This window comes from Ailuropoda melanoleuca, chromosome 7 (genome assembly GCF_002007445.2).
Source record: "Ailuropoda melanoleuca isolate Jingjing chromosome 7, ASM200744v2, whole genome shotgun sequence".
Lineage (NCBI taxonomy): Eukaryota > Metazoa > Chordata > Mammalia > Carnivora > Ursidae > Ailuropoda > Ailuropoda melanoleuca.
Genome location: NC_048224.1, coordinates 65417498 through 65441552, shown reverse-complemented (window position 1 = coordinate 65441552; position 24055 = coordinate 65417498). Strand labels below are relative to the sequence as shown.

General features: G+C 42.5%; 1 protein-coding gene across 1 annotated transcript; it reads right to left on the bottom strand.

Annotated features, from left to right (window-relative positions):
* Positions 1 to 7589: 7589 nt before the first annotated feature.
* On the bottom strand, positions 7590 to 21727 carry TNFRSF19 (TNF receptor superfamily member 19). The gene is made up of 5 exons (XM_034664981.1): positions 20391 to 21727; positions 19817 to 19942; positions 15932 to 16034; positions 14940 to 15336; positions 7590 to 10488 (listed from the first exon to the last, which is right to left on the bottom strand). The coding sequence occupies exons 1-5, from the start codon at positions 20650 to 20652 to the stop codon at positions 10480 to 10482; spliced, it is 897 nt and encodes a 298-aa protein (XP_034520872.1). The 5' UTR covers positions 20653 to 21727; the 3' UTR covers positions 7590 to 10479.
* Positions 21728 to 24055: the final 2328 nt, after the last annotated feature.

Here is a 24055-nt window from a genome sequence, read left to right as displayed (position 1 = left end):
GGTTCTTGGCGGAAGGGGGGTGCACCTGAGGTGAAGTCCTCAGATAAGACTGAATCAGCCATCACAGTTTAAGGGAAGGGCAAGTGCAGACGCCCAGGTGTAGAAAAGAAGGGGGCCAGCGGGAGAGCAGCAGGAGATGACTGAGGGCAGAGATTGAATCAGGAGGGGCCTTGAAGGCCAAGGTAAAGGGTTTGAATTTATCCTAAAAACCATAGGGCTTCAAGGCATCTGAGAGTCATTCATTCATGCAATAAATGTACTTATTTATATTCATATGAAATAATTGCATATTTATATTGTCAACATTTTATTTAACCAATTAATATTTATATTTAATTTTATAATTAAGAAATAATTCCATTTTAATTAGTGTCTATTATTATTGATATTAATATTTATTGGTTTATTAATAGTTACTTAAATTGATATATAATAATTAAAAATAAATGTTTATGTACAATAATAAATCATGGGTAAATAAATACCCACTATGTGTCAAACACTATTCCAGCTTAGAAATATAAAACTGGAAAGACAAAATGCCTTGCTTGTAGCCTAATGAGAAGAAAGACACACACACAAACAATCATGAAAAAATGATCAGTTGCTAAAATAAAGGCAGAACAATGAAATCCTTAGGGGAAAAATATTTTAAACTGGGCAAAGAACTTAGGGACAACCTTCTGTAGCGATTCATTGATGATTTGAGATTGAAGTTTGCATTCCCCAGGGAGACGAGGAGGTGTTGGGCACAGTGTGGGGCACAGTGTGAAGGCCTGAGAGTAGAATTGGAGTGTTGGGAGCCCGGCCACCTCCGTGAGCCGAGCTCAGACTCAGGCATGGGGTGGGGTGAGAGATTGAGATGGAATAGGAGACTGGGGGACATGAAGCTGAGTTGGTGAACTGGGCCCAGGTAGTGAAGAGCCTTCACTGTTCTGCTGAGGAGTCAGGACTTGACATTGTGAGGCTGGCGAGGCACAGGAGGGTTGGGGAAGGAGGGATGGGATCCTATCAGTCATTAGAAAGGCCATGGGCCATGGTGGCGTGGCTCTCAAATTCCATCTAACTGAAAAGATAGAAATTTAGGGTGGAATTCAGCCTGGAGGAGGAGGAAGACCAGTGGATTTGGAGCCAAGAGACCAAGGATGAAATTGAGATTCTCCAGGTCCTTGTACTCTCCATTTTCCAAAAGAAGAGGTGAATAGTCCTGAGTTTAGAGTAGCGCCATGTTCCCCAGCCGGGCGCCTCTCTCACTTCCTGCCCAGCCTCCTGGGAACTCTGGGGATGCACGGATTGCCGTGCCAAACTGCTAGACCAGACAGTTGCTGAGGTTCCTTCTAGCTCTCTGTTAGGCTTGTAAGGTGAAACAAGGAGGCTTTGCTCTGTTTTACAATCCTATGCCTTCATTCTGCACAAATATGGTCATCGAGCATGCAATCTTTTCTTATTTCACTTCAATAGGAAAAGTTGGCTCTGAACTGCATTGCACGGCCAAAAAATCATGGCTTTCAGAATCAGAAATTCAGGGTTCAAATTCCAGCTCTGCCACTTACTGGCTGAAAACTCTTTTTTAAACATGCTTTCTACCACTTTCTAGCATTTACTGACTTCAGGGCTGGTTATTTAGTCTTCTTGAATCTTCATTTCCTCATCTGTAAGATGAAGCTAGTAACACCACTTATAGGACAGATGTGAGAATCTGATGAAATAATGGTGTCAAAGTGCTCAGGAAGAGAGGAGTTGTTTTCAAATGTTACATATTATCATCAGTGGATCCCCAAGCAAAGAATCTGGTTTTGAGTTTATGCATCACTTCTGACAGAAATGTCCAGTGTACAAGGTCTAGCTGTCAAGTATTGGGATTTTTAAAAAAGCAAACAAGCCTTGAATACCCATTAACTTCAAAGATGCCCCTTGGTTGGGCAATTTGTTATTCTGATAATGTTACTGTTACTTAAGACTTCTTTTGAAGCTGTCTCCAAAGTTGGTATATCCTTGGTGATGGTAACTTTTTATTCATCGGATTGAATTTTGGTGAAAAACCCATAATTATACCCAGAGAGCTCTAGATTGTGAGTAGAGGAGCAGGTCAAGCTAGAGAAAATGTGTATAAAAATGAGGAATGCCTTGTATGCCATGAGTATGTTTTCTTGTGTGGCAGATTCCACTGTCCTTTTTAACGTACAATTTTTCTAAACTTGAGCCTCCAGCTGTACACTCACAAAATCAATCGTTTGCTTAAAGAAGCGCAGGAAATTGGCAACTGAATTTGTTTGCTTCAGAAAATATGCCATTTACTGCACCTTTAGGCCCATGAGAGAAACGCCCTGGAGATACCATTCCTGAGACCCCAAATCCCAAAGCTAGAGCGTGACGCAGAACCTGTGTTTAAAATGAAAACAGAGCATTCCCCCTGGAGTGACTTATCCGATTATGTAGGTGTGGTTGGCTTTGGGGGATGGAAGTTTCGCTTGAAGGGACTTTGCTTTGGGTCTTGGGGAACAAGTTTCTACTGGATTCATGAAACGACACTTGAGAAGTGTAGAAGACAGAGGCTCTTGCTCTGACTCTGAGTCACTGAAGACCTCAGGCTCTTTCTGCGCATCACGCTCTTTACTGCAAAGTAATTCCCACTTCCTGGGCTGCTGCAGAGACAGGCTAATTAAAAGGGCTCCGTAGCTCTCAGCCGGGTGAAATCATACTACACACTACTTTGCATGTCTCACAACGAATGACAGTCATGAGTTTTAATGCAAAGGCTCCCCTCAGATAGAATTATTTTGGCCATTCTTCTAGAATAGAACCATGGTTTTTTTTTTCTCTTTTTCTCCCTGAACTAATATCTAGTCATCATATCAAAGCCACCTAGAGCCAGGCCTTTCCCTTAATGTGGGATGTCTGCTCTGGTGAGAGGCCAAGTCCGCAGAGTAAAGAAGATTGGAGAGTGGAGGATGGAGACCTCAATCAGAGCCACTGAAGGGAGGAAAGTGAAGGAGAAGGAGCACAAAGGGAACTGTGTCTGAAGACAAAGATGAGAAGTCGAGGTAGCTTCTGTCTGACAGAACAAGGACTTCTGGGTTATGTGACTTGGGCTTTTAAGAGAGTCTTGAGCCCCATGATGGGGCACCTGGGTGGCTCAGTTAGTTAAGCTTCCAACTTTTGATTTTGGTTCAGGTCATGATCTCAGGGTAGTGGGATTGAGCCCCACATTGGGCTTTACAATCCTAGTGGAATCTGCTTGAAATTCTCTCTCTCCTTCTCCTTCTGCCCCTCCGCCTCCTCTCTCTCTCTTAGAATAAATAAATAAAAAGAAAACAAAGAAAACCTTGAGTCCCATGAGATTCTACTAGTCTGCCTGACAGAGAACACGTCACTCACATTGACACTTCACCAGTTTGGTCACTGGTATCTATTTAGCTTGGGGGACAGGGTTGAATGATTAGTCTTTGTATTAGTCAGGGTTTTCCTGAGAAACAGAACCAATAGTGTGTGTGTGTGTGTGTGTGTGTGTGTGTGTAGAAAGAAATATATTTTAAGGAATTAGCTCAGGTGATTGTGGGGCTGACAAATCTGAAATCTGCAGGGCAGGCCAGTAGGCTGGAGACCCAGCAGAGAGTTGATGTTGCAGCTTGACTTTGAAGGCAGAAAGGAGGTGGAATTCCCTGTTCCTCAGAAAGTCTCAGTCTAGTCTCTTAGTACCTTCAACTGATTGGATGAGGCTCACCACATTATGGAGAGTAATCGGATCTAGTCCAAGTCTACTGATTTCAATCTCATATAAAAAATGCCTTCATGGCAACATCTAGACTGGTGTTTGACCAAACATCTGGGTATCATGGCTCAGCCAAGTTGGCACATAAAATTAACCGCCACACTCCCCTACACAATACCTAATTGGGACTTACTCAGAGAATAACCTAGAATCTGCAGAGTTATGGGTAGTTGAGTGGTTTGTAAACTGAAAGAAAATGTTCTCCAAAGAGGCATCAGTTGGAACTTGTCCTTCCATAACGCCCTCATCACACTTAAATTCGAGAAAGGGCATCTGCAAAGGTGCCTTGTCATCAGGTTTGACAGCCAAGCTCAGGGATTCCTTGGGCAGATTTATTAAATGTGAGAGTCCTCAAGGGGAGACACATTCTACAGTCAGACAGGACTTGAAAGCAGCCCTGGGCTGTCTCTCCTCCTTTCATTTTGTGTGCTTCTCTGTGCATCCAACCAGGGGCTGTTGGACAACACGGGAGGCAGCCTCCACATTTGCTGGAAAGCTGGAGGCCAAGATTTTAGGTCTTGTGATGAGGGACATGAGGGAAAGAAGAAAGCAATGACTGAAGGAGGAGAAACTTTCTTTTTACAAGTGCTAATCCTAATCTTCCCTTCCCACATTAGCACTGTACTCCCTAAATCTTGCATTTGAAAAACACGCTGTGCATCCTACTCTCTCTCGAGATCCAAGGCTAGGCTTTAGTGACATTAGCATGAACACCTCATTCTACGGAAAGATGACATCTCTTCGTCACATGATTGCAACGGCTGCTGCTTGTTAGATCTTGGTCCCTAAAGAACAGATGGGTGAACTCCCTCAAGGGTAAGAACAGATTCGGGGAGGACCTGGGGTTCTCTGTGCAGCTCCTCTCACAGCTGTATGCTTGGGCTCCATCTCAAGCTGGCCCGTTTGTTTATCTCTCAGTGGACTTATCTGTGGTTGAAGTGGAAGTGACAGAAGGTGAAGAAGTGGGAAAAGCGACAGGCACAGGCCTCCAAGAATTGCTGCCACCCAAACCCAGAGGCCAACCTCCTTCTAGGTTCCCTGGGGAAGGCCGCTCGGCCATGCAAGGAACAAGTGGCGAAGTAGCAGCATTTCTGAGACAAGGGCAAGGAGCTGAGAAAAAAAACGATCAGGCAAGATTTAGCTTCCTGGTGAAGGTGCCTGGCTAAGACTGAGAAATGGGGAGACAAACACATTTCACACTAGAAGTTCACTCAGATGTGATGACAGGGGTGCCTGGGGCTCAGGGTCAAGCAGAACCAGGAGTTTGAGCCACAGGCTCAGGACAGAAAGGCCATGGTTGGTGGGTGGTGCTGTCCTCGGGCTCTGGGGGGCCCTGGCTGCATGAATGGGGTGGCTTCGTCATCGCTGACTTATGTCTTCTCAGGGATTTGGCCAGAGTGTTGACTTGATGTTAGCAGGTGGTTCAGCCAAGTCTGAAACATAGATCTCATGTTCAGCACTATCCCCCTCAAAATCAGAAGGACCAAGATGACCTCGATGACAGGAGAAAGATCTCAGGCTCAGTATTTCCTAACCAGGGACTGACGGTCCATCTCCCACCCCCATCTGGGTGGCCACATCCTGTCCATGAGTGGGGTTCTTCTGAGTCTGAAAAGAGGTCTACCTTGCCTAGTTTGATGACATCCAAGCTTCTGAAAGACCAGAGATTTTAGAGTTTTTATGTCATGTCACTCATTTGTTGGAAGGGAAGTAAATTCCCTACAGGGTCAAGTTCAACAAGGCCCAGGGCAGAAAACACCAGACACCTGTCAAGCTGGCATTCAGGCCTCAGCAACTTCCCCCTTGTTCCTCACCCTCCCACCACACTGCACTTCTCTGCCCTCCCAGAGCAAGCTGGGTTTCTCCACGTGCCAGCTCCTTCCACCCATCCCTGGAGGGGGAACTCACACGCTCCTTCCTGGCTTACCTAGAACCTTCCCCAGCTGCTGTGCTATGCTGGACTTCCCTGGGATGTCACTGCTCCCCCCCCTCCGCCTCTGGAGAATTTGCACTGATGTCTTTATAGCCAAGACCTATTTTATAAATATTCAAAAGATTTCTCTCCCTCATATTTCCTTTTTTGCTTTAACCCTGGCATTGCATTTGCAACCAAGTACATACTCTATGCTACTACTGTATGCATGTATGGAAGGAAGGAAAGAAGGAAGGGAGGAAGGAAGGAAGGAAGGAAGGAAGGAAGGAAGGAAGGAAGGGAGGGAGGACTGACATAGAGACATGCTCGTTTCACAACATGGCTTCCAAGAGGAACTGAATTTGTGTTTGGAACTTCGAGGGAAACAATTCGTATCTGATACACTGAGCAGGTGATATGTGCCTGGCTGAGAGGAGCCTGCCTCCCTAACCTGCTATTAAAGGATTGCCAACAGATGGTTCTGTAGATCTTCTGTTGTCTGTAAACAGTCAACCCAGGTAAGTAAAATCCCTCTGCAGAGTTCTGCTGGCTCAATTCAACACCAAACAAAACTGACAGAACACAGCTATTTCTGTCTGAAGTAGGACTAGTTAATGTCATTAGAAATTAAGATAAAAAGACAAAATCCTGTCTTTATGGACTAATAATTGAAACCTGCCTCACAAGACCACCCATGGTTGCAGAGAAAGTGGTTTTTAAAATTCAAATCTTCTGGAGAGGGTAATTTGAAAGCTGCCATAAATCACAGTGATTCTAATGCCACTGCTGGTTTATGGACAGACCAGACCCTGAGCTGCTGGATCTCTACAGGAGAAACCCTGTGACCTTCCTCTGGCTGCAATGCGACATAACCACCATTACTGTGAGCTATTGACTTGATTCTGTATAATTCTGTGACTAGAATCACATACCACGTCATACTGAAATTTCTTAGATATTACAGAAGATTTTGGAAATGCTCAGACTGTTGTTTAGTTTCAAGATGACTGAATGATAAATTTAAGCTGCATGTACATAGCTTATCGGGTGTCAAACACCTTTTAAGAAAATCAGACAATACCTCCTCAAGTTAAAATGGGACAAATAGACCAACTGAGAATGACGAGTAGCCAACAGCACAGAGAACTGCATAATAGCAGTAATAAGGAAAATAAGTTGTTTATGTGACTATAGAGTACTTCACACCTCCTGTTAGGACATCGGAAGCTTTGAGTTACTTTTCTCAGAGAGTGAATGGTACCCACAAGCCCAACCAGATTGCACGCACACAGGAAACGTGTACTTGAGGCAAGGAGCTGGCGTGTGGGTGGAGGTGTGGAAAGGGGAAAGAAGCTAACGTCCTTCCCTCAGGGAATCCGTAGTGTCGTTTAACGCCACAGACTAATCAGCTGAAAGAATATGGTGTCACTTTAAAATAACCCAATTTTTTCCCAGGAAGTTTAAAGTTCTCTGTCAAAATCCAATAATAGCTTTAAAAGCTTTAGTGAAGGGAAGGAAGGTCAGAAGGTGGGAAGGAAAGAAGAAATTCTTACAGTGACCAGTGTTTCTCACCCTACTGACCTCCAGAAAGAATGAATATCAAACCTCCTCTCCTTTCGTTCTTTTCCTCTTTATGTCATAAAATGAAGGAGGAAAAAGAAGAGATCATAATAAAATCCTGATGCCAAAACTTCTCAAATAACTCAGAGCATTCTTCAGTTGCTTCACAGGCCTGAGAAATATAACCAGCTCACTAAGAAGGATTTCAAATCCCCCTCATAACACCTGAAGGGCCAGAAGGGTTAACCTGGAAGGATCAGAACTTATGGAGAGCAAGAGAGGAAAACAAATCCGTAGTCCCATCACCAATCATTTTCTTACCGGACACGTCAATACGAATACCAGATAACAATTTTATTCACATATAAAAAAGGGTATTACAAAACTACTTGTATAAGAAAATGAAAATTTATACATTTATAAATTCCAGTATGCAAAATAGTAACGATGAAATCTAAATGGATTCACGGTGGTGACCTTTAAGCAATGATGGACTTTTTTTCCTTTTCTTTTCAATTTTTTTTTTTAACTAGCACGGACAATAGAGCTTAACTAGGTAATAGCAATGTTAACATTTTATCTAAAGTAGAAAAATCTATATTTGAAAAATATATTCCATATACACAAAATGAGAAAGTCCATGCCTTTACATGGTTGTTCCCCAAATCCTTGTCTCATTCTTGTTGATGGGTTTCTGCAACATTTGAAGTCACACCAATTCTCATTCCCAGACCCAATGATGATGATTTCCTGGTACCCATACCCTAGCAGTTGAGTTCCCGTGAGCACTGTAGGGTATTCGAACTGTGGGAAAGGCAGATTGGGCTTTCCCTCTCAAGTGTTTACATAGAGCATAGACTCTAACATTATTGTATGTTTCTGCAGCAGGCAGTGGTAAAATGTCTTCATCTTGATAAAACAGCCCAGGATTTTTCAAATGCAGTATGAAATGAAATCGACTTTTAACCCTAAGTATTTCCTTACTGCTCCAAAGTGATGTTTCAGGGTTTGGGGCCACAGTCTCATGCCCATCCATCTAGCTTTCTCCAGCAAGTATTTGTCTTTGAAGTCGAGGAGGGTTTCTACATGTGGAAAATATATTCAGGTCACCAGAAGGAGCACAACCCTGGCCGACTTTGATCATCCCTCTGTCAAAACAAAACGATCAGATTGCAAACAATGGCATACATATGTGAATTACAGTGAAGCCACTCGAGGAAACTCTAGTGTGCATTTTCATAGACATCTTGTGGTCAAATCCTAAGTATTTTCCATGACTTCCTAAAGGCAACTGTCCTAAGAACTGGCAAGTTAGCAAAGTTTAAAAACCATTGGTTAATGCTAAGAAAGAAAAAGAAAAGAGGGTACTAGACACCCTGGGACTACTCTAATTTCTTATTTTGGTTCAAGGAACTGATGTCCCGAGAAGAACCGAGCCCAGGCAAGCTAATCCACACATATTAGAGCCTAAGACTACAGGGAGAGAAACTGGTCCAGCCACGAGGAAGAGGGCTCATTAGATTTTCCTCATGTCTTACAGAGAGAGAAAAGGATGGTCTAATAAGTGAGAAGAGAAAAATGTCTTACGAAAGACGGAGTTTTGCATGTTCAGTATAATGTTAGGTAAAAGACACTGATCGGGGGGTTGGGGGGCGATTGTGAAACTAAGTATTTTAGTGCACTGAACCACAGTCATGTTCGATTACTTTAAGTGCAAATGTGACCGAGCTAATAGTAATCAGTTAAAAGACAAAGGCCAGAGCTGATCATGTGGGTTCAAGGAGGAAGCAGAGAAATCCTGCTCTAGTAATTCCTCTCCAGGGCATAAAGATTAAGAGCAAATGAGCCATTCCCTGCTTCGTGACTGAACTGGGTTCATTTCTGTCTCGGCCGTAGAGAAAATTCTACTGTGTAAATACCAGAGATGGAGCACCTGACACCACACTTAAACCCAGCATCACTGGCTAATGTAGGAGATTACTGTGCTAACGAAATGTGCACGGTCGGAGGGCTACTTGGTCAGACTCCATGGGGGCAGTGACGAACTGTTCATGTATAGACCGCCAACAAATTGTGTTTTTTCTTCTCCTTCTAGTATGTAGTGTAGTCTCCTGAGATGACTCACGTGGTGTTACATTTCAGTAGTAGGGGAACCAGATAAGTGGTAATTTCTAAAGCCCTTAGTATAAGATACGATGCAAACAAGCAAAATCAAAAACAATGTCACAGGTAGAGAGGACAGGCTGGTGGTCGTCAGAGGCAGGTGGTGGGGGGGTGGAGGAAAAAAAACATTATCTTTATAAATTATCCCTTTCCTGTAAGAGAGGAATTCTGGATCTTCCTAGCTCAATCACAGGGACAGAAGTAACAAATGCTTCCATATCAACTGATTTTTCACAGAAATATGTTAATCATTTTATACAAGTCTCTAGGATACATGTGCTAAGTGGTTTTTAATGCAGGGCGGCGGGGGGCTCTTTCCCCACCACTTTCCCTGCTCGACCCCTCTCCCTACTAGCTCCAGCAAGCGTTCGCGAGTCAGTGTCTAAGGTTGCAAGTGTTGATTCTGGAAAAGACTTGCTCTCCTCTGATTCCTAGTTAGGCCAGTTAACTTCATCTAACAACCCCCTGACTTAGGCAGGCAGTGTGAAGTCAATTCTAACTGCCTAAGCGCATCAGATAATGAAGAAGCGAGCCTCATCAAATACAACCACTCATTTTTGAACCATTCTACATAAAGACTGAGGTAACTAATCTGACACTGACTTTTAATAGGATAATTGGCTATCCGAATTTATTTCTGGATAGAAAGTGTAAAGGAAAACTTATACTTTGGGTCTTCAGTCTGGTAAAACCACATTCTCCATGAAAATAAGCATGAACGTGTTTCTGTTTCTTGTTATATGCTCGTAATCTCGTAGGCTGCAAACTCGACCCATCAGCCTTTGAAGTTATGGTTGTGGCATAGAAGCTCCTTGTTTGGGAAAGATGCGAAGTATCATGAGTGCCTGGAGTCTTTTCTTGTTATTCCTTGAGGTTTCAGCTTACAGCTGGTCTGGCTCAGAAGCAACTGGTTGAAAGGCTTAAAATGCCATCAGTTTGGTTCAGATTTATTTTTTTTTCCCCCAGAAGCCATGCAGGGTCCAGACTGTGCTCAGTCCATAAACCTAAGTGGAGGGGTGAGTGCCCGCTGGGTTCCAACCATATTCTTCTACTGCAGAAAGAAGCAAGTCCTTTAAGCTTCCTAAAACAGCAACAGAAGGGAAAGCTTGAAAAATAATACCTTACAAATGAAAGCTGCTGAGCTATAAATGTTAAAAATTATTGTAAATAACTTTTACTAGTAGTATACGTGTCTTTAATAACATATGGATAAGCAGCTCATTAATAGTATTTGAACATCCGGGGATGTATGTACTCTGAGAATAAAATAAAGATTTTATAACAACTCACAGTCACTCAGTATTTGCAAATAACACTGCAGAGATGATAATGTGGCCCACAGGAAACAAAATGTATTAACAGTTTTTTTGCTCATTTTCGACCCCATTCAAACATTTAAAGCTAGTTTCGATGTTGCACTCTTTTGAAACATTTGTAGGTTAAGATGTCAGGATCCTTTTATGTCCCTTCTTTGAAAGAACAAAGATGATTAATGAATAGTGACACTCTCATTCTTTGCATTTAAAACTTCTCCTAAACCTCTGGAGAAAGTTTAGACATAGTTTGGAAATGATTTCTCTTCTAATGATCTTCCGGGAAGGCTCGGCCTCTTCCTACGGCAAATATCCCCAGCAAAGCGGTGCCCTTAGATCTGTCCCTTGTCACAGAAGGGCAGCGACCTGAGTTTTGGAGGCATCAGCCAAAGGCATGTTACTGCAAGTGAATAGAACCTTCATTTTATGCAGTAACCTTTCATTCACTTATTTACCACGAATTTGACATTGGTAGCATATCAGGTAAATTTACAGGAAAAGATTTTTTCCCTAGGTCAAAGGAGAGAATCTAGAAATAGAAGCTTCTGAAAGAACTCTCGATAATCTGAGATAGTTTCATCAAATATGTTGATCAATTGGTATGACCGTAATAACCACATTAACACTACTGTGGGAGATAAATGGTACTCATTTTGCCAACATGGAAAAAAAATAGACATTTTCAAAGACTGAGCAACTAGAACCCAGATCATGTCATGTCTTTTCTACCATTCCTTCTATTATTTCATGTTGACATTTTCAGTGATGGCTAAAAACATCACCAAAAAGAACTTTTCCTGTAAGTAAACAGGCTGGCCTCATTCTCCCAAGTATCTTAGCAAATGATGTCCCAAATATATTGTTCTGTTCCTTTCCGGGGAGGTGTGTATAGGGGAAATTTGACTGGAATTGAGTCATTCAGACTGAAGAGGGTTCTCCCACCTATTTGCTTTATCCTGCACCACAACTATCATCACCAGATTCTGGGTGGTCTTAAACCACCCACAAGAAAACTGCTGTGTAAAAATACAGTTTTTGGAAACAAACACATCATGCATTAGCAATATGACCCTGTAAGACAAAAGTGCCGTTGTGCATTTTGCAATATAGATGCGTATCAAATCATCACATTGCACATCTTAGCTCACACAACGGCAAATGTCAATTATACCTCAGTAAAGCTGGATAAAAGGAGGGAATTGAGGTTAAAAAACTGAAAATATGAGTGAATGCCTAGGTAAGAATTTCAAGTACCACTGAAAATAAATAGAAATAAATCACTAAAGGGGGGGCACCATAATGGCTCTAGCTGCCCTTGTGCATTTCTCAAACAGAAATTCTGTGCTTTCCTGAATTATGAATGAGTCCACGGACCAAGCTAACTAACACAAACTCAAGGAACTGAAAGTCCTTTGGTGTCTAATACCAAGCTGCTGAAAGCAAATTCTTTATGAGAAGTAAGTATGTTCCCTGCCTTAGAGAATCAGCCTGTTAAGAGGAAGTCTCAATTGCCATTTGAAATCTGATGGATTGAAAAAAAAAATAGAACTATTGAGCTAAATATTTGGCTGACCCTTGACACAAAGAAGGGGGTCAATCTCCCAAAGATGTACAGTTGTGTCTCTCTCCTGTTTGCTTTCAAAGATTAAGGTTCACTCACTAAATATCACATACTCAGTAAACGCAATCAAAGACAAAGTGCTTTTCAGAACCTGGACAAGATTATCTCTTAATATGGGCTCAAAATATTATTTGTTGTTTTTAATTATAGGGGGAAAACCAAAAAGATTCACTTTTTAAAAATTCCTTTCCTGAATTCAGAATGCCTCATTTACATTTACCAAATTGTCTAATAATTATAAGACAACACATCTTAGAAAACTAATAAACCTTTCACTAATAAATTACATTGTGTAACCTGAATGTAACATTTTCTCATTCATTTTACATGTAATTATAACTTTCTTTTCATAATGATCTGAGTTGAAAATATCTTTATGTAGATCATGATTACCTTGACAATTGTCTTTGAAAAGAAGTTAATGCCATTACGTAGACCAATCTTCCACACTAAACGGTTTTATATTCATATGGCTTCGTATGTAGTAAACATTCATACAGTAATAATAATGCTCATCCCCACCCCCACCTCACCAACAATACAAACAGAAAAAGGTAGAGAATGAGTTGGTTCTGATATGACTTGGCATCGAGATGTTTCTCTCCTTAGTCATACAATTTATATCATGGAACTGGTGACGAGCTACACGATGAAGATGAGTGGTAACTCTGTTTGCTGACAGTACTCGGAAAACCGCAGACAGTCGCTGGAACACAGTTCTAGCTACTCAGACTTGCCCCTAACAACATTTGTGAAGGTAAAAGCAAGTTTACGATCAAACCAATTGACTTGATACCAAAGAAACTTCAGAATCTTGTAATGAAATTGTGTCTCAGCTTTAAGTTGAAGAGTCTCCCAAGACTTGTATTTTAGAGTACTTGGCAAGGCATCTGACTGGGAAGTTGGGGTTAGCTGCTGAAAGGGCAGGATCTCTCTGCCTCCTGTTCTCGGCCTCTCACCCGCACTCAGGGCCTGTGACCCCCTCCTCCAGGCAGCCGCGCGTGCTGAGCCGCCACGGCTTGGGGGCCACCGTCCATTCCTGAGACCCACGCGGCTAACTCTTGTCTTTTCTATTATAAAGTTATAAAAATTTTGGGATGGCTCAAAAGAACAAGGTCAGTAAAGACTCTTTCTCCACTACAAAGGGATGTATTTTACATTTTATTATTTTTTAAGATTTTATTTATTTATTTATTTGAGAGAGAGAGAGCGAGAGGGAGAACACGAGCAGGGGGGAGGAGCAGAGGTGGAGGGAGAAGCAGACTCCCAGCTGAGCAGGGAGCCTGACTTGACTTGGGCCTTGATTCCAGGACCCTGAGATCATGACCTGAGCCCAAGGCAGACGTAACCGAATGAGCCACCCCGGTTCCCCTGTATTTTCCATTTTAAGTGCCTAATTTTTTTGCTTTTCTTCCCTTCATTTCCTTTATTTTGGCAAAAACGAAACTATTTGTCTCCAAAGCCAACAAATGCTTTCTGCATAGAATTCCCTATAAATTCTCTACAGAATTTTTTTGTAGTTCAAAGACAAAGTATTGCAGATTTAGATCAACATATAACCTACGTGCTATTCTTGAAAGGGACACATCTCCATTGACACTTTGACTTCAGACTGTGTCTAACATCATGAGACAAGGATACATGACCTCGTGGGAAATGGAGGCACCTCTCGATGGCAGACGCAGCACGTGCCAGAGCGCGTCCCCAGGACCCTGGGCCCCTGAGCTGGCTGCTCACAAGCAGTGAGAGAAAGGCTGTGCGTGCAGACAGGACCTCGTGGGGCCTGGGAGCCTCACTCTTGCTGGAACTCGGCCCTTTTATACTAAAGGCTGGTGTCATTTTTTTCCCCAAAAGAATGTATTCCAACAGTATATGTACGGATATTAGGGAAATGCTTGTAGACATTAAGTCAAATTCAGGGATGGCCACATCCTCGCCGGAAGGGGAAAGCAGGGATGGTGCCCAGCTTTCCTTGATGCTTCTCATGCCTCTTGCAGTGTGCCTGAAAGCCCCAGCTCCCTGTCGTCACCATCTCCTTGCAAACCTGATTTTAAATGCTTTTTTCTAAAAGGTTCTCGTGCAGTATTTGGACGTGGATCACAACCAACAATCAATTTCTAACCAAACTGATCAAAGTAGAGCAATCTCGAGAACAACAGGAAAAGAGAGAGAAAAGAGAAGCTTCGGGAGATCTAAATTGCCATTAACTTGATGGTGAATGAAGTGCATTTAAGTATGGGGCAGAAAACATCACAGGGCAAATGAAGGTGAGGAACTGTTTACAAGAGGATCCCATGACTGTCTCTGTCAATCAGGAATGGAGCTGGGGGTGCTGTGCTGAGTACTTGGATTTACAAGGAGTAAAAGAATGCAGCTGCTTTTTACGACCCTACAGAGCAACTGTTAGTTTAAAAAAAAAAAATACTCTTGAAATTATATTTAAAATATATTCTCCATACATATAAGAGTAAGAAGTTATGAAAGGTGGAAAAACCTTCTCCTCAGGTCCCCCCACATTCTATGGTGAGAGGAGCTCCAATCCCATGGCTCTGCCATGAGTCAAAGCTGTGTGCTTCTCGCGGCCAGTCACTGCCTTACCTGGAGGGACGTCTGCGTGCTCAGGCTGATGATGTCGCCGCTCTCCTGACGCAGCTGGCTTCTGGTCAGTGTATCCCGAGTCAGCCCTGGCTCTGTCAGTGAGTGGTTACGTCTCGAGGCATCAACAGTCTCTGTAAAGTTTTCAGAATGAACTGGAACAGCTCCACCAACCAAATCCTGACTACTGTTTGACTCCAAGGAGGACGAGCTTTCGTTTTCTGGATTGAGGGAATGAGTGTCTTCTCCAGCGAGTTCAGGATAAGAGTCACAAAGAGAGATGTCGTCGCCACACGTGGGATTTTGCATCAGAGGCCAGGCATCTGAAAACTCACCACAGATGGACCTCGAAAGAGACCCGAAGAATGTGGGCATGGTCTCCGCCACTGGACCTGTGTGTCTGAAACACATTCAAGAGATGTTTAAGTCATCTACGGGGAGGAAAAACACCACTACAAAGCAACACCCAGCTCTGCTTTGAAGTTTTCTAGATGAAACAGCAATTGATTACATTAGAATTCTAGTGCTTCCTTTGTTATAAACTTGCTTCCATACAGTAAATTTAATTATTCCACTTACTTTCAAACTGAATTTGTGTACCTACTTCTAATCAATATAGTTATACTTAACCCAATGTCTAAAACAGGCAGTTTCCTGGGTCTTAACTGAGTTTCTTGATGGCTATTCTAAAATTCTAAGAGTAAATGACATGTTACAAATTACTTACAGATGACAGAAGTGTCACGAATCATGAATATGAGACAAAAACAAAATTAATGGAGTGTTAAGTATAAAGTATGTCACACTGGATATCAGTAACCCCCGAGAGACTCACTTACCTCTTGCCAAGGATTTGTCCCTCTCTGATGTCTGGAACATCATCAATAATATTTTTTAAATGATGTATCATAGTTTGACATGAGAATTAGTAAATTAATAGAATGCATATTTTCACAAAGGAATATGTCATTATGTGGATTAAGAACCCGAGTTACCTCTCCTGAAGAGTGGCCTTGGAATGCACCCTACAGCCCAGAGTCACCCGGTCCACGCTGCAGGCCTCGTCACAGCACAGAGATGGAATCAAGTGAACAGGCCCTAGGGAAGCCAGCAGAGGTGTGAAGCACAAGGCTGTCTTCTGGGAACTTTCTGTTTAATGCTGGCTCAACACTGCTGGAGAAAATTCAGCTATTCCCCTTTGGGTGACTTTTTGGGGGAAAGGAAATATGAGGTTTGATTCTCTCTCTTTTTTTTTTGTTATCTCACAAAAATGATGAAGTGTTTGATGAAGTACCTCAAGGAGTCAAACCCCTAGAGCCTGAAAGTGGAATTGTGGGTGCAAGGGGCTAAAGTGGGATGGGGGGGTCGCTGTTTACTGGGGACAGAGTTTCAGTTCGGGAAGATGAAGGGCTCTGCGGATGGGGGGTGGTGACGGCTGCACACCAGTGTGAAAGGGCTCAATGCCACTGAACTGCACACTTAAACGATGTTAAAATGACAGATTTTATGTTATGTATATTTTACCACAATAAAAATAATAATGAAAGGTAACAGTACAGCCTGTGAGAGAGAATGTGAAATGAGACTCCCCTGCACTGCTGATGAGACGGTCGAAATAGGAGCACGTTTCTGCTGAGTGGGCTAGCGGTATAGAATAGCAACAGAGACACGTCCAAGCCCTTTAACCCAACACACACACACACACACACACACACAGTTATTACTGTTTTCCTGCTAGGAAGGGAATGTAAGGAATAACTAGAGGTGTGCACACAGCTTTAGACACCATTTTGTTCACTGAGGCAGCATCGATTTTTGGTTACAAAGACAACACAAGTGCACTGAAGGAAAAAAAATTTTTAAAAGAGGGATACAGATAAGAAATTTAAAAATAAATATTACCCAACCCTACAAACTGGAAATGAACACTGTCAACATTTGGTGAACTTTCTACGTACGTACATATGTAATTCTGATTTTATAGAACCATGCACATAGTAAATAAAGCATACAAATATGAGACACATCTAGAGAGAGAAAAGATTTGAAAAAAATCATGTATTTACATATATTTACATATACATATGTTTGTGTATCCAAAGTTTGCATGAGAAATGATCTCCTGACTTTTATAAAAAGGAAAAAATAGAGTGAAATTATTTTCCTTTTTAAAAATGAATGTTAAGCATGGATATGCAGTTGCCAACCAGGACGGATGCCTGCACACCTTCGCCTAAAGGTGTCTCTCAGTGCAGGCCCCACCTCGCACTGTGTGAATACGCGCTGTCGTAAGCGCGGGGAACTCGCCCGGATCTACGGCCCATCAACTAAGCAAGCCCGTGCCATGCTCACTGCGAGACATTTCAAATTATTTAAACGTGAAAGGCATTGCCTTTCCTCTTAGAAATGGCTCTCACTAGAGCTCAAGCAGCCGAAGTGCAAGATGAGCCTGGGACATTTTTTGTGTGCCAGAGGTGAAGGAAGAGCGAAGAGAATAATCAGAACATGTCAAAATGACACATGAGCCAGCACGAAGGGACCCGCTCTGGCCCCACCTGGGAAAATGTTAGCACCGAGATCAATGATGATGGCAACAAGTAGAAGCTGTGGAAGAGGGCCCACGAGTCCACGCTAATTCAAGAAAATAAATAAACGGGGAAGATGTTCTTTCTTAGCATAGCAAGCCAACTAATACATGTGGAGAAAATGATGGAATTACAAAACTAGCATTTGTACCCATCGTGGTAATGACTGGTTCAGGTAAGGACCACCAGAGGATGCTAAACTCTTGGGTGAAAGTTTGGAGAGTAACAGGATATTTACACAGTCTCAGACAGTCTCTGCAGGTGTTTATTAATTACAAAGAGAACAACAATCATGTAACATCAGAGAAGCCTGGCAGATGTCACTTTAACAAAGGGGCTCAAACTGTGACCTGACCAGGAAAGGGACAGCTGCACACGCTGTGCCTCCTGATGTGGGACCCTGGGAAGGACATGGCATCACCCCAGCAGGATTTCGGAATCTAGTCATACAGAAACATAGGATAAACCCAAACCAAGTTTTTCATTCTATAAAATTACTGGCCTGTGCTTGTCAGCAATAAGGTTATGAAACACAAAGAAAGATTAAGGACCTGTGCCAGATAAAAATAAGGTAAAGAGATTTGACAACTAAATACAACGTTATCTGGGATTTTCTTTTAAGGACATTTTTGAGACAACTCGGAAAATCTGAATACACTCTATAGATTATACAATAGCTTTGATTTATGCTGATTTTCTGATTTTAATAACTGTGCAGTTCTGTAAGAGAATGTTCTTGTTCTTAGGAAGCAAATACCGTAGTATTAAGGGGTACAGGGACACCATCTCTGCAGCTGATTTTTAAGTGGAAATGAAAAAAATGTGTATAAATACATATATCTCTACCATACTTAGAAAAGTGATAAAGCAGATGTGGAAATGAGATAAAATGTTAACATTTGGGGAATCCAGGGGAAGAAGGTATGAGAATTCTCTGTGCTATTCTGTCAACATTTTTAAGTGTTAAATGATGTCAAAGTAAAAAGTTTGAAGAACAAAGGCACCGCCATGAAGTAGGCAACCACGTAAGTGGTAAGTTATACGGAACCCGGGCAGTAGCGGGTGGATTCTTTCCAGGCTCGGCGTGCTGTTCTGTTAAGAGGACAGCACCAAGGCCATCTGCCCATTTAATCCTTCTTCTCAGATAGAAGTTAAGAGGAGGCAGAGTTTTCTCAACGGTGCATTTTACCACATTTGAGTTCACGTCTCAGGAAAGGATTCCTGCTCCCTCTGACCCTAGGGAACCAGTTCAGCGTCTGGGAACCCCAGCACTGCGGGTGTTTTGAGGATCACCCAGTTACCGTCCCTACTGTCTAGAAGGCTATTCCCTACGTAGGCAAAGGCAAAAATAGATCCACACACACCACAGAAAGTCTGATATTTTGTTCCCGACCCATTCCTAGAACAGGAGACAGTAAGGAGCAGCAGCAAAATCAGTCTGCTGAAAACTTCTTACTCCACGTACGAAACGTCAGATCAGAACACGGAATCCTGTAATTTCCTGGTGGGAGAGACTGGACGGTTCCACGAATGTCAGTCAATCTAAGTGGGAAACACTCAGCTCGAAGAGTCTCTCTAAAGACACAAAATGGTGCCGTCAGCATTGCTTCGAAGGTGCTCTGAGCTCGTGAAGCCAGGCGGACAGGGGCAGACGTCTAGGAAGGGCACTGCCATCAGATTCTGCTTTGCAGAGGAGGCAAGGGTTCTTCACAGAGGCAGGCGAGAAGAAAGTGTAAGTGTGGGAACCTTGTGTGAATATAAATAAGTGGTGGAGAAAGTATTATCTTTGCCCCTTTTCTGCCCTGGTGAGGAGTCAATTTCCATTTGCATGACTTCCCTACACTTCCTTTTCTGTCACTAGTCCCAGAGGCAAGTGAGGTTGGTGGAAAGCCCTGCCATAGCTCTCCCTCTCTGCTCTTAAGAAATCCAAAAAGACATTAAGAAGACCTATCAAAGCTCAGCTTGAATCCTGACAGGATTCAACACAGAATACACGCCCCTACTCTACAAAAGGATGATATTATTTTCAGTCAATGGACCCAAAACAATAAAGGCAAGCTTGCTTTTAAAATTTGCCAAACAATTCTAGAATTTTAATGAGATGCTTCTTTTCTTTTTAATACTTAAGAGGCTCAAATCACCCAAACCATCAGGGGACAGACAATCATTTAACAAGATTATCTTTAACTAGAAAACCAAGCAGAGCAACCGAGCTGTGGGGCGAACAGGGACAATTCTTTGCCATGTCCACGTCCCTCGGGTTCCCCTGATGGCCCCTTGGCCGGCTGCACTTACCACAGGTCCGGGCCGAGTCCCGGTGGCACTGACAACATGCTCTGGGAGCAGATTCGTGGAGCCGAGGTCTGTCAAAACATGACAGTTCAGAACCGTTGTACTGAATGTCTTGTGCTCTCAGAGACCCTACAGGGGGCGAGAATTCTGTCAGTGAAGACCATTGCCTCTATAAAGGAGCCCATGACCACCATGATACAGACAGGTACCCTTCTAGCTCTTAACACTTCTGAAGAAAAAGATGGCTATCATTCACATTTAAAAATATGTCTCCTTATGTGGAGACACAACTAGGAATGAATTTGTCAAAGCTCAAATTATAGAGTACTTCCGCTGCCAGAACTTGGAAGGATTTTCATTTTGCCTAGTGGCACAGGACACTGCTGCCTTTTCGACGTCCTTATAATGTGGTGCCTCTGGGGGACCAGGTGAATGTGAGCTGTGTTTCCATGTGCGCTCTGTCCCTTTAATAGCTCCTGACTGTCGTCTCGGTCAAGGCCTCGTGAAACCTCCGGTGACAATGATGATAAACACACTTCACCCAAAGGCTAAGGAAGAGAAAGAGCTCCATACTCACAGCTGGGTTTTTTCTCCATAAACTGCCTCTTACAGTAGATGACACAGAGGATGAGCAAGGCCAGCAGGACAGTGGCGAGGGCGCTGCAGATAACGGCCGCCAGGGCTGTGTCCCGCGGGCTGGAGGCCGTGGACGGAATCTTCACGAGGTTGACCTTGCTGGTACCTGGAAACCACAGGAATGGAGTCAACAGGCTCTCAACAACCCAGACACTCGGACGCTTACCCCCAGCTTGGTGGCCAACTTTAATAATGGCCTTCATGCGATGTAAGTAAGACCCCAGAAAACAAGAGGAGGTATTTGGAAAAGGCTCAGTACTCCCTCCTCTTAGAAGATTTCTTTAATACCACACTTTCACCTTGCACCCCAAAACGTGTGGATGTGCCACTCCTCCTTTCCCACAGCACTGTGAACACACAACCCTCAACACACTGTGTTGCCAGAATGTGCTTTTAGGCCCGCTAGACCAGAGCTGTTGGCGAGCTGGAATTCCTCATCTTTCTCTGTCTCCCCGTGCTTGACACAGCATTTGGCACATAGTAGGTATGGAATATTTGCTATTTAATTGGACTTAGACTACCTACATTTTCCAACACACTGAATTAAGGGATGCTTTTGGGGGTAACTTTAGGGAAAAATAAGGAGTGGGATCATTCACAACCTAATAGTAAGCTCCAATTTCTGAGACAGTAAACATTTTTTAGGCCTGGCTATTGAATGACTGAACAACACCTAAATTTTAGAGAAAAAAAAAATGAATACTGTTTCTATACTATGGCCTGGCAGCCCACTAACATGTTCAAGTGTCAAGTAAGAGATTCTATTTTAGAGGGAGGTATTGCATCATGGTTAAGGACTTAGATTCTGGAATCTCACTGCTTGGATTAACCTCTGGATGTGTAACCCTGAGCCAACTACTTAATCTCTTGGAGTATCAACTGTACCTTTGTTCTATGGAGGTATTCATAGGACCTGTCTCTCCCGGTTGTTGAAAGAAGGAAATGAATTATCAGGTAAAGCACATAGAACAGCCCCTTACTGCTCTAGAATCATTAGCTATTGGTTGCTATTATTATTCATGATGATGATAATTAACACTTCACTTCTTTAGGATACTGGGAGGTATGAACTCATTTAGATCAGAAATCTATTTTCAGTTCAGTCACTTCAGAACCTACTAACTAACCTGAGAAGAATTTGAGAGAACTTGAACCCTAAACAGGGGCAGTTACTCTCTCTCCTCCTCTGGGTACCTGCCCCCTGAGGTGAGGTGGGCCCTCATTCTCCTCCCCTTCGGATGCTCTCAGCTCCTTAGCGCCACTCAGTGGGAGCTCCCCCTAGGCTGAGGGTTAGTCCCGACCACTGAGGCCTGAGAGAAGTGTAACCTCATGTGCCCCTCATGCAATTTAAGTTGTCTAGAAGCCATGTTAAAAAAAGAAAAAACAAAGAGGTAAAATTAATCTATTTTACCTAGCCCAAGAGATCTTAAAATATGTATTCATGTATCCAATATAAAAATTATTAATGACATATTTTATATTCTCTATTTTGCATAAAAATTTCAAAGTCCAATGTGATTTCACATTGACAACATCATCTCCTTTTGGACTAAGCACATTCCAGGGGCTCATTAGCCACATATGGCTAATGGCTTTTGTACCGACATAACAACTCCAGGTATTAAAGGTTTATATCTATATTTGTGCAGTGTGGCACCTGAATGCAAGCTAACACATCAGCTGGGACCTTTCCTCTTCTTCTTCTTCTTTTTTTAAAAAGATTTTATTTACTTATTTGTCAGAGAGAGAGAGAATGAGAGAGCACAAGCAGGGGGAGCGGCAGGCAGAGGGAGAAGCAGACTCCCCGCTGAGCAAGGAGCCCGACACGGGGCTCAACCCCAGGACCCTAGGATCATAACTGAGCCAAAGGCAGACACTTAACCGACTGAGCCACCCAGGTGTTCCTGGTACTTTTCTTCTTGTCCCTGGCTACACATCCCCCCAACCCCATAAGATTGATTTCCACTGTATGATCCTTAAGGGTAGAACCAGAGAGAAACTTCTGGGTTAGTAATATTGAATCATAAAATATGATAGCAGGAGTGATCATCTGGGAACACTGAGTCTTGGTATTTGTAGGCTCAACGATTCTGGGCCACACTGATGAAAGTTTATTATTGCCACCCGAAAGGCACCTAAGCTATATGCCTTGGGCTTGGATGATTAGGAATCATAATCCAATCATACATTTTAAAGGATATTTGTTCATGAATATGTTTAATATTCATAAAAAATATTTACCACTTATAGCTATATAGACATCCTATAATCATCACACAGCACGTACTGAAGTTCATCCATATAGCAAGTTAGACAAATTGCATCTCTGACATGATTGAGATTAAATCTAAATCTGAAACAGCCTCTATCAGTGGACAAATTCACAAGAGGATGTATGAACACAGGCACAGCTGTACAAACATTGAACAAATCAATAACCAAAGAGGAATTTATATCCTGTGCAAGAGAAATAGTAGGCTACACTGCAGGGTAAGGGATTCGGGAGATGAAACCTTTATCTCTTTGGACCAAATGGCGCAGTTGTGGAAAACTGCCACCTTGTTTATGTTTGTGAGAAAGACGGTTGACTTCAGGGTGAGATCAGCAGAAACTCTTCATCAAATAACCCAGTTCCACACAACGCAGGGCTTTAGCAAGAGCTGTTGTCAAATGAAACACAGTACATGATTTGAGCTGTTGTAACTATTGAGTTAAGCTCATCAGTTCACATAGTATTGAATATTCAGGAAAACCCTACTAAGAATTGGGACTTCGGGTTAAAGTAGAATCACAATTGGAATCTTTAAGTTTTTGTTGAACTTCTTTTAGAGTATATTACCCAATTTATTTACCTTCACATGAAAGGAACTGTTTCTGCTTCATAAACATGCCAAAATGCCCCCAGTGAGGATTTTGAGTCTGGTGGTTTGTGATTCAGGATTATTTTCCCCAAGCTAATCGTAAAAGTCTTAGGAATAAATATCTTTCCATGGTAGGGTGCTAATATTGTAATCTCAATGATACTGAGTTGCCATAATAACATCAACTTTTTAAAAAATTGCACTCAGTGAGCCCCTTCTCTATACATTTCACTGGAAGTAACATCTGAAGATGAACAAGAAAAATACACTAGTTTTACCTCTCAACGTTTGACACCTACATAAGAAAAGTGTCTTGTTAACTCAGACACCCTCTCAGAGAGCTCTCCAGAAGAAGCAGGGCTCTGGAAACCACATTCTGGATTTTTGTTTATATGTACAAGTTTATGACAACAGCTACAGCAAACCATCTATTTTATAGGAAATGGGCTCATCATTTTCAGGTTCAATCATCACATACAACAGCGCAGACATTTATGTGGACGCTATGGGAGATTGGGCTGTCTATCTTTTGATTTAAGAACAACCCCAGAAACTCATTCACATAAGTTTCTGCTAAAAGCCTGTTTCCTTATAATTCTTTTTGATTCGAGTAGTAAAAAAGGGGGGGGGAGGGGAGGAGGAGGTTGATGCCAATTATATGAAGTGGCTTCTACTCTATTAAGTTCTGGCTAATTGAGGTGTTGCTGAGAATTTCTCAGAAGAAGATTTATCTACTATAACTAAA